General features: G+C 33.0%; 2 protein-coding genes across 2 annotated transcripts; one reads left to right on the top strand and one right to left on the bottom strand.

The window, feature by feature from the left end:
- The first annotated feature begins 4275 nt into the window (after positions 1 to 4275).
- On the top strand, positions 4276 to 8698 carry LOC148608227 (uncharacterized). The gene is made up of 2 exons (XM_088546352.1): positions 4276 to 4420; positions 7749 to 8698. The coding sequence occupies exon 2, from the start codon at positions 7766 to 7768 to the stop codon at positions 8609 to 8611; it is 846 nt and encodes a 281-aa protein (XP_088402478.1). The 5' UTR covers positions 4276 to 4420; positions 7749 to 7765; the 3' UTR covers positions 8612 to 8698.
- A 1083-nt stretch (positions 8699 to 9781) lies between these two features.
- On the bottom strand, positions 9782 to 11604 carry LOC148608226 (uncharacterized). Its single transcript, XM_088546695.1, has one exon. It carries the CDS (start codon positions 11526 to 11528, stop codon positions 9870 to 9872), a length of 1659 nt encoding a protein of 552 aa, XP_088402821.1. The 5' UTR covers positions 11529 to 11604; the 3' UTR covers positions 9782 to 9869.
- Between the last annotated feature and the right edge of the window lie 582 nt (positions 11605 to 12186).

Below are 12186 nucleotides of genomic sequence, written 5' to 3'. Positions count from 1 at the left end.
TGTACCTCTGCGGACGTATTTTTTTTAAAGCTTTGCCTTGCGAAGCCTTGATTTTATTAAATAAGAGTCATATTTGAAGGCTCTTATATAGGTGCTATATCAAACATGTTGAATGTATCTTGGATTGATATAAAGGACTGCATCAGTGATTTTATTCTTATATTGGAACCTTTCTGCATTTAATCTGTCAATGGTAACCAAAAGATTTATATTAGGTCCATTTCAAGCCTTTATATAGTCACTACCCCTAAGGTCTAATCCATGTTTGTTACAAAATAATTATTTTCCATATACATGTAATCTAAATAAATCGAGACGCGTCGGCATGCATAATTTTTAATTTCTTCGATCGCAAACAAATTCCCAGTCGTTAACCTTTCGTCGTCTGCGTCGTGGCGTCCGTTAACTTTCGTTGATTTACGATAACTCGAGTAAAACTGATATATCAGTTCTTATCGAAATTTGAACACAAAGTCATCGTTCCTACGGACTGGGCAGAGGGAACTTTTTGCTCCCCTCGTTTTTGAAAATACGGGGCAAAAAGGGGGAAAGAGGTGCTATCATAAGAATTGAAAGAAGAAAGTTTATTTTAATCAGATTTTAAAGATTCAGCTATCAATGTGTTTCTATTGATATTCTGTTCAGATAAATATTAAAGGGTAGTTATCTTTGGCTGTTGTGGACTTGAAGAGGTGTGAAATTGAGACACACCCGAAATTTGTTTGTCCGATTTTGAACGATGTTAGGGAGCATAAGGCAGCGTAACGTATGATAATAACTGATTTTAATCAGATTGAGTGACATTGTTCATGAAAGACAAAAATCGACCTAATCTATATAGAAAAACATGTAAAATGAATATCTATGAACATGAAGTAACAACGACAGCCACTGGACTACAGGTCCCTTGTTTGGGACAGGCACATCAAGTACGTGGCGGAGATAAACATGTATGTTTGCGAACGCCCAACCCTCCCCTAACCAGGGACAGTGGTGTGAAAGTCTATTGAAATTGCACTTAACTCTTGAGATTGATGCAGAATTCAAACACTTTAACAAATGTCACATGGGATCCGTTAATCTTGAACTTTGTATAAGAACTATTAAACATCACTGACGTTCTTGAAAAAGATGGAATAGAGAAAAAATTCAATTGATCATACAGTTGTCTCTATGTTAAAAAATAATATATATAATAAAATGTATAAAACAAGGTCTTTGTACCAATGCAAACTAAAAGTATTGACCGGAAGTAGGACAAAATGTAATAGAATTAATCAATATTTAATTTATGAAAAGAGAGTCAATGTCAGAACCAATAAAATGTAATTCAAAGATTAAACAATGAGACAGTGGAGATAATCCTTATGGATAAGTTTATTATTTTTTTTCCAGACTGAAATGATTCTGCTTAAAGGCTAAAAACCACTAATTCCACTTTCCATAGGCTTCTATGCTAATTTCACAATATTCAATGGCTTCTCTGGACTTTACCTTAACTTTAACCTGCAGAGGACTATATATCAGCATGATTCTACATATGTCAGCTCACAATCCTCAGAATGGCATGTGGGGTTAGCAGACTTGCAGTGCAGTACTGGTCACCGGAAGTGAAGGGTCTATAAATAGCATGGGAAATCCCAGTGTTTTCACAAGATAGGGGTATATTTAAAAATCATTATGGAGATTAGGCTTCACATCACAAGAAGCAAAATGCACCTATAAAATGTACAGAAATGTTTTTCCTTTCAGAAACTGTTTCAATTTTTTAAATCAGATGAGAACTTTTTTCACAGCACTATGAGGAACAGGGGTAATTTCTGCGTAGGACTATTTTTGCGTACGTTCCAAATGCTCATTGGTTGAATTGGTGGTCTGTAACCTAAACTTTCGAGCTTTATCACAGTACTACAAAACTCTGATGTGACATCCCATATCGATTAAGTTACGACAGTTTAATATGAACCAAGTGTCATATTAATCATATATGGTATGCAAAGGCATAACAATATTAACTATATCACAATTCTGTATCCATTTCATGAATATGCCCCCGAAGTCACGGTCTTTTGACTTAAATTTTCAGTCAATATTCAATTCTATGTTAAGATTGTATGTTAAGTTTTCTAATTAGGTCAGTTTATTATGATATGAACCATGGACTCTGTCAATCATATTTGGTATTCAGTTGCATTAACATTACTTTTTTCACAATGCTGTATCCGGTTCATGCTTATGCTCCTGCAGTCACCGTCTATTGACTGAATTCTTATGTTTTTTTTTTTTTGGATAAAGTCACTGTAAGATGAATCACCTCTACTAAGACAATTATATTTGGTATGTAGTTTCATAACTTAAATCATCATTACTTTATAGTTTCATATCTCTTTTACGTATATGTCCTCACAATCACAATCTATCGATTTTGAAAAACATCACTTCGATCGTCACAACTCCATTTATGTAAATAATAAACTACCCGAGAAATATGCCCACTTAGGAGGTGTCAAATGATTCATGGATATTACAATTTGTCCACAATATATAAGATTAGTAACAATGTCACCATCAATCAATGAGTAACAGCGAAACATACATGTATCTCTGTGATATAAGTTAAAAGGATCGAAAGCAAATGTCTTTGATTAGCACCCTTAAGGCTAAACTTTTTCTCCTTTTAATTTAATTCTAAATTTTATGCTATATTGAGTTCAAACAAGTTGCGTCCATTATGAACTCTATGTCCCTTTGCGTAGGTGTGTCAAAGACTATTATTGTGTCCACACTTGCCCCTAGTGAACAGAATTCAACATGCTGTGATTGTATCACGCTGCACTCCGCAAAGCGCTATATTAAATCCCGTTAGGAATATAGAAGCAATTATTTTCTTTATCAATCGTTGATCACAAACATACAATGTACCAGCTGAAAGTAAAGTTATGGTTCAATAATGAAAATGATTACTGTTCTATAATCAAATTACTTACTTTTAGTTATTATACCAAAACCAATTTTAGAAATGCAATAAAAACTATAATAAAGGCAACGGAGGCCATTGTTTCGATAGCTGTTTGAAAGACGTTTCAAAAATCTTTTGTCTACTAGCGAGCAAAGGAACTATAAGAGTCCATAATGGACTTGAATTAAGTTTTCTTTTCTTGAGATAACCATCAAGTAAATTTTCTACATTGTTACTTTTGTAACCAGTCCTAATTACAGTTTCAAAATCTCATCATTGTTAATAGATACATAATATTCCCGCGATAGCAGACTGTAAGTACATTGTATTTTCTTGGCCATTTGTTGTTTGTAAGTTTTCTCTACATTTATCTAAGGGGGGAGGGGGTTCCGGAGGTTAAAAACTCCTCCTCTTTTGTTACAAATTTTTGTAAATTTTGTGCAACATGAAAAAAAGATAGCCTGGACCCCACTTTTCTTAATGTCTTCGTCCGACTCCCCAATTTTTGATTTCTGGATCGGCCTCTGCACATCTATTACGATGCCATGTCGTATTTACAATCATTATTCTATTTTATACGCCCGTCTTTTGTGAAATAGCGTTGTCCGTCCATCCTTTAATTGACAAAATTTCTTTACATATTTTAATTCATACACGATTGTTAATAAAACCTTAAGCATAGCATCTGACGTCGTGTTCCCCTTGCTATATATTTTAAAACTGCAAATTCCAACGGCGTATAACTGTATAAAGATATTTCTACATGCACGTGACCTTCTCCTTATTACATATATGGATCAAATGTACGGTCCAGAGCGACTTGTTCCCATACCAATTAATACATTACAAAAGACAATTAGTGGACTTTACTTTGGTAGTAAGGTATAAATGAACATCAAGAAAGTTTGTTTTCCAGTAATTTCTTTGGTTATTCCTATTGCGTCACAATCACACGAGTTTTCTCTGTAACAACCATGTATATAGCAGTAATGGTAAATTTTACCATTTTAAAAAGTAATTTCAAAAGCAATGCCAATAAATCTCAAATCTTGTAACGACTGTTTGATGACTGGTTTCTACAGATCCACATACCCTGCCCGAATACACGATCACCCAATAAAGACAAATTCATTGATCCTCTAGTTGTACAACTCTCTTAAATTGTCCCGACAAAGCATATACAGCTAAAATCCATTTACATAACTAATCACTAAAACAACATTCTGACAGTACAAAGACATTCAAAATTACTCTATTCTGGAGAAAATGCGAGATGTGACAGTGGTTATTTTGTTAAAGTTTACGTAATCTGAATGAAACACTTGAAAGGACCATGCAAACATCTTATTGTTTGGATAAGATAACAAATTTTGTCGAAAAATACTTTATTATCAGGGCTAATAACTATTTAGAAAACATTTGGGTATTTCATAGTGCAATATTCAAAATGCAGAGTCTAGGGTAAGAATATATTTCCTTCTTTAAGGCTTGTAAAGCATCGGAATAATTTGACTAATTCTAGTACTTTTTAACTTATAATATTTTATCAGATCACTCCGAATCTCTTAAAAATGAACACAAAGAATCGGTACTAGTCAATATTCAATCAAGGACAAAAACAAAAAAAAAAACTGACTCGTAAGCATTCCATAATCTAGTAAACACAAATGATTCTCTATTTATATAACTGAAAATCGGACCATTCCGGATGTTCCGATGGTAAAATAGTGTCTTGATTGGGAAAGGGGTGTAGAGGTGCTGGGCACTCAGTCTTTTTTATATAGACAAGCCGAGGATGATATAATACATGTATGATTTATAAACTAACTGCTGAATAGTTCTTTATTTCTATAACTGACCCATTTTTTAGCATTTACATTTGGAGGGAAGGGGAGAAAAAGTTTCTATAGAAAATTAAGCTGATGATAAGATACGTATAAGTACAGTGACATCAAGTTCATAGAATACATGACATTATGATAATAGAATAAATTCCATGATAAATTTAAGAAATGGTCAGTTAAAAAAATGTCTTGTCTGATTGTGTAGTATCTGCATGTTAAGATGATCATAGTTGGATTTATATCTAGATCAACGAGGACTATTTCGGAGAAACGGGTTTTCAATACACAGTGGTGATTGCGTGTTCGAAAAGTACCCCCACTTTACATGAACCATCACTTTAGATATAATAAATATGTACATGTATGCAATATTTTATACATTTTTAAAAATCAGTTCAACATTTGAACGATCATAAATTTAATGTTAATCACAATTTAGTAATCTACTTGTCAATTCATCAGTTGGGGATGACACTCAATAAACATTTATTGTAGAAACTCAAACAAAATAAAGTCTTACAGTCCGACCCTTTCAAAGAAAACAAATTAAATTACTGAGTTGTTTCTTCTAACTCGTAATTTTCCTTCCTTTTGTACTTTATGAATAACGACGTTGTTATGTCTGTATTGTATCGGTTCTAAGCTGTACAAAAATAAAGAATGTCTTTGAAATCTACGAAAATTTGTTATAACACAAAAGAGAAGAGAGACCTACGTGTAGTAGACTTGGGTGTGATAAAAAACAAACAAACAAACAAAATATAAAAAAAACGATGACACAATAAAAATGTACATTTACATATATTTCGTATTTTTTTATCAAAATTTGCAGTGTTACAAATTTCCAAAGTCCACGAGACACTGAGTTTTCATTGATTCCCTGTATTATACAGATGGAATATTAACTTTTTGGTGATAGATTTGACAATTATTTTTGGTCTTGAATCTTCTTGTTATGCATTATAATGCTGCTAATGAGATTTTACTCATTGAAACACGTGTACAACATAGCATAAAGTTTGCAATATTAATATGATAGGTACTTTTGTATTTATCTTAATGTCATGTATTTTACATGTATTTATTTATATTTTTGAGAATCCAATTTATTTTGTTTTATCTAAAAATTAATTTCTGAATTTCATAGGTCTTTTTTCTTATCTTAATATTCTATACTGTTGCTTTTTTGCTGTAAAGTTTATTCACAACTTATTTCTTTTTAAACAGTACCTAAATTAATCCTAACTGGCTATTGAAAACCCTATTTACAGCATTAGACAGCGGAGTGTTTGTGTGTGTGTGTGTGTGTGTGTTTTTTTTATCTTGTCTGTTGTGTCAACTTGATTTTAATGCCAGTACAACATTTTAGAGTCTGTACACAAAGAGTCCAGTGATATGACCTTTAAATGCTGTAATAAGCATGACAACCAAATACAATCTGTGAATTCTGTGTCTCCAACAAATGCTAAAATTAGGATAATTAAAAACAAACTTGATACAAATACAGGGTAACTTTAAAATACTCCATAAGTAAATTATATACCGTACTATTGTTAGGGGAAGTCACAAGTAAACGATAGAGGTACTTAACGTTTCTATTGTTATTAAGTTTAAATATGTCACCATATCTTTCAAAATATTGTTGTATCTGCTTTAAAATATTACAATCATCTGTTTACTGGATTACACAAAATATCATTAATTTATTGTAACATTTGTTTTTAAATATCTTAATCAGTCGCTTCTAGAGAATTTAAGATACAAATACATTAACTAAGATAACTATTTATATCAAGGAATCATTTTTGTTCGTCACCACAAAAAAAAATTGTAAGTACATACATTTCTGTAAATATGATATATTTATATTGTAATTCATGACTAACGGAAGAAAAAAAAGAATTAGAAATGAATTCGATTGTTTGTTTACTACAATGAAAAAGAGGAACTGATAGCAGATAAAATTCGCGATTTATAAGGTACATGTATACAGCGTTTTTGTTTCTTTTTGTTTCATTTTATTATTTATTTTATATAAATGTATTAAGATGACATTCCCTTTATACTATAGCTACAGATCACATACTCGAAAGTCGATATCATATGCTGTTCAACAGATTTTTTTGCTCCTTTTTGGTTCTTTCCCCCTTATTTCAAATACATGATATAATAATTTAAAAATTAATAGTTTATACGTTGTTTTACCTTCGTTAAAAGTACTTAGAAAGTAATAATGATTGTTCTAACTAGCAGACCTTCACAACCGCGGATCCATGTGGGGAGGGAGGTTACCCCCAACTAAAACTGAGGAAATAAATTTGCTTGAAATCTTGCTTTATCCCCAAGAGCTTTATCTACCTCAGGCTTCTCTATACTGTTTAAACTCCTTTCGCTCGGTGTTTTATATTTATTTACGCCCACTTAATCTGACATCTTACATCCGCCCCTGCTGCCGGCCAATGAATCTGGTATTCTGATTGCAAATATATTTCTGAATAACTATGAATTAAACAACTACACGTACATTGTAGCTACGTTAAATACTGAACTTCTTACAGGATAACAATCATGAACACCAGCATTGAAACAAAGCATTTAGGCGGATAATTTCTGCACTTTGTTGTTATAGGCTTTCTTTTACTGGACATGACTTTTGTAGGAAGCGGAAACATATTTGAACGTTTACCTTTTATGTGTTCTGTTCCATGTTTAGATTTATAAATTCTAATCAACTGGGATTTTATTTTTTGCCTTTTGTTGCTTAGCGGACAATCGTTATATGCTATTTGTATTTGATGTATTCCAGTCGCTGTATAAGATCAAGGTTCAACAATGTCAAGTAGAAAAGGGAGTTCAAAGTCAAGGGACAAACAGAATTTGAAAAAAAAAATAAACCTCATTCATTTTATTTTAAAGTTTATTGTAATTTTCATCAATTTTTACAGGTATTCTTCAGGCTCTAATGGAGCACACACCTGTCAAGTATGTTAGCCGCGAGTACAGTGCCCCAGTTCAATCAGCCAATGAAATGGCAGAAAGACTCGGACTCTACGTTATAGACCGCTATAATATTCAGTCTAGCAAGTATCTCCTGGAGTATAGTCGACAGAAAACTAAACTTCAAGACACAATCAGACGTATCTCAGAGAAAACTATTGACTTTGATATAGAAGATTTCCGACGGGAGAGGAGGCGGTTACTTAAGCCTCCACCTCCGCCCGATATTTTAGTCCCAAAGAAAATTTTACAAGCTGTTCCTTCTAACTGTGTTCTCGACTTTGGACCAGATAATACAATCATGTATTATGGTGGAGAAAATACAAGAAAAGGAGTGATAGCTCGTAATACAGTGATAGCAAATCCACATAAAACTAAAATAGCCCGACCTAGACCATTTACAGCAATACCATCATCCAACAGACGTCAGAAATCTATTGGCAAATCGGGACGAAATACATCTCTAGGCTTTGTCGGAAGTTCCGGAAGACTTTCTTCGCTTGATACATCTTCGCCGAGGCTGGGTAAGAGTGCTAGTGCCAACCGACAACCAACAGTGAGTTATCAACGAACAGAGTCGGTGGTGGACAAGGCCGACTTCGATAGTGATGATTCGGACACTGAATATAATCATAAATCTAGTCATAAGTGGGTGATGCCTAACAGGTCATTCAGGGCACTGAAACAGCTTTATACCTACACAGAGGAGGAGAAACCAGACTTTACTGCAGAGAGATTCCGGCTAATGAAACAGAGAGAGAATGTACATTTCAAACAATTAGAGGAAAAAGTTCGGAAGTTTCACGTATAGAATAAATTATGTTTACCGTGTTAAAAAAAAAACGACATCTATGTCCTGAATTTTTCTTTATCACATTCAAATAAAATCAAATATAAACGTAATTAGTCGGTGGTGCATGATTGCGATTGTTACAAAATATTTCACTCAGTAAAAATGCTTTACTATAGGAAATGATGACAATTCATTATCAACTATTTAGTAGTAATTTTTGGAAGAAAAATGAAAGGCTTTATAGGGTACAGCTTGTTGCAACTGCAAAGGCTGAACCCTTAACAGTTCAGACAAGTATTGACACAGATTTTAATTCGGATGTGATTTAATATTTGACAAGGTTTTCCCAGGATGAAAGTTGTTAATAACTTTAAAATTCGTAGCTATTCACAAAAAAAAATTATACCAAGTTGAAGAAAATCCTGTTTTCTGGTTTCCCTTTAGTCCTTTATTAATTGGTATGGAACCAAAGTACAAATGCAATAATTAAATATCTACACACTTAGAATGTATTTTTTTCTTTGGTAACTAGAAAAATAATGTTTGTTTAATCCCCTTTGACCCTAATTCCTTTATGCATACAGATATTCTACCAAAAATCTATCTCCGCCTCATTTTGATTGAATGAAACCGGGTGATACAATTTTGTAGGTATCCATATATACATTTCAGTTTTAAAGTGAATTATTTCTGTCCAGTTTGACACTATTTCTAGAATGTAAGGGTCATTATCATAAACCAATTTAAAATCTTCCTTCATGTATGAAACCTAATAGAGATCTCGATTAATGAATTTTGTTGTTAACTATTATTTGCTTGAATACATGTTGGAAATGGTGCAACGGTTTGTTATGTTGATATATTTTTCTTTCTTTCATACTTACATGTATTTCCAGAAGAAACGAAGTCTAATCTAACCAAATTTTGCACAGATTTGAGTATTTTATGGGTCACATTTAATTAATAATTAATTTAAACAAAAAAAGAACAAAACAAGCTAGACTCTTTCATGTCCAAATTGGTCCCCATGCTAAGATGACCGTCGGAAAAAAATGAATAAATGTTTTTAAATTGCATTGATTCACAGATTTTTGGAGCTCGAAACACTCAAGTAACATGATTTTAGTACTCGACACAATATATTCTATTTTTAGCAGGCATAACAAAAACGGAAAACGGACAAAAAAGTACAGGTTTTCAAAATAAATTTGATTTAATGAATCGCACACAGTGAGGCAACTAAACAAAATAAACAACTTATACCAGAAAGTAGTATTTAAGTTTCTATTTTGTATACTTCGATCATATCAGTGCCGCAAACAAATAAGCGATATGACTTTATATCTATCCATATATTTGTCACCTCCTCAATATGGCAAGGTTTCAATAAGCATACACAACTGTTTAATCCATCTTTCGATATGATGTGAATAGTGCAGTTTTCGTCCACGACGAACAATACACCAAGTGGCCCAAAAGTAATCGAAGAAAATAGACCGATATCCCCTCTAAAAGGTCTTATTTCCCTAGATCGAATGTTTACAAAGCAAAGAACCCTACTATGATTGAGGGTTAAGGCGAGACGGTCTGCAGAATGCACATCGCTAACAATTTTGTCGTAATATTTACCAGAAGACTCGATCGAATGAAAAACCTGTTTCAATCTCTCAGGAAAACAGCTGATTTTCAAAATTGCTTTTTCGCTCGTTACATATATTTGCCCACTGAACGTCGTAATCCCACTTACGAAATTGCCTATGTTATATCTGATCCAAGAATCTTCAAATTGATAGCCATTTGTAGGTAATCTCCAAACAATCCCGGCATGGCAGGCTACATACAGTGTAGAATTATATGTATCGTTACATATTCGTTTTGCCATGGTGAATTGTGGATTATTGAATACGCTGATACTCCTGCCATTCCTTATGTTGACCAAGGAAACTGTTCTAGGATACAACACGGCTAAAATATCAGGATTTAAGTGCACGCAATCAAGAATTTTATCACCTTTCATTTGGAGAGTTCTTTCTAATTTCAACTTCATGTTAAGCGATTCAAACAAAAACGGTTTCATACCATAGCATCTTGAGAGGCTTCCGAGATAAGTTTCCTTTTCAATTTCCATTGATTGAATAACAAATTTTACCTCACCTAAGTTGTTTTTCATATTAAATGATTCAGCATTTCCCATATAATATGAAATTAAAACTTCATTGTCTAAAATTACTCGAAGTCTTTTTTCCAGCTCTAACGACTCTTGTTTTAACTGCGTAACCTTTTCAAATATCTTCAATTTAGAACCATATTCCAGTGTGGTTTTCAGGTTTGGGTATAAGCTTTCTGATACATAAGAAACCTTGTCTAATTCATATGATGCTCTATCCAAATCGTTCTCAAGCACATTCTGGATATAGTTTGCTCTTTCGCAAGCATCGTCGATTTTTTTCTTTATTTCAACTGCAAATGCCTGCGCTCTTTTGCAGAATGTCTTTATGGATTTTCCCGAGGATATCCTATTTTTCAAAATGCGGTCATTCATTCTACGTGCCAGTTGAGTAATATTATTAATGTATATACGTAGATTTTCAATATTTTCAGATTTTATTTCCTCCATATCATCAAAACAAAGGACATTCATACATTTTCTATGGCTTTTAGTTATACATGAAACGCAACAAATAACACCATGGTCAAAACAAACAGTCTCAACTGGCTTGTCCTTGTGCACACTGCAGAACACGCTATTGCTCATTTGTTCATTTAAGAAATCTGTTTCCCTTATGTTTCTTCTCAGCTCAGTGATCTTGAACCGTTTGTGGGTATCGGCACAAGTGCGACAGAGGGCCTCAAAACAGTTACTACACCAAATAACTGCAGGCGTAACAATATTGTCACAACGTTTACACGGTTGACAGTGTTGCTTTTGTTCCATGCTTTGAATTGTCTACTTTTCTGAATTCAGGCATGAACTCTGTACTACTTGTCAATTCTAATTGTTATCATTTAACTTCCTGGTAATCGATACTTTATTTAGAAACGAAAGTTGCAAGAAATAGAAGAAACGAAAAACATGTTTAATTTTTTTTTTATTGAATAATACAAATCTACATAGTACAATTGAAACTGTACAAAAATGTACATGTCGGCTCGTACGAGCAGTTATGACAAAACACTTGAATTAAGTTCAGTAATAAGAAAATCCTTACACTATAAGTAAGCAGATGCAAAGCGAGAGAGGTAATTCAAGCTCACCACTGTGAAATTTGGGGTTACAAATTTAAAAAAAAAATGTTAATAACTTTGAAAAAAACATCTTGGCCCCTGGGTTTATTTCTGCTTTGTTGATATGTATGCGTGCTTAAGAAATAAAGGATCTTAAGACTGCAAAACTAAACAACTGAAGACGCAATAGAGATGCAGTTATATATATGCAAGTCTTCCTATATCAAAGATATTACTAAATAAAAACAAAAAACAAAAAACAAAAACAAAAACAAAACAAAACAAACAAACAAACAAACAACAAAAAAACAACAGCAAGAACAACTTATGCCAATAAGTCATTTTAGTAGCTGAATTAAAATGTCGAC

The sequence above is a fragment of the Perna viridis genome, chromosome 9 (assembly GCF_037379345.1).
Source record: "Perna viridis isolate PV_CMFRI_1.1 ecotype Kerala chromosome 9, ASM3737934v1, whole genome shotgun sequence".
Lineage (NCBI taxonomy): Eukaryota > Metazoa > Mollusca > Bivalvia > Mytilida > Mytilidae > Perna > Perna viridis.
Note: the sequence above shows the minus strand (reverse complement) of the source record. Positions and strands in the feature narration are given on the sequence as shown.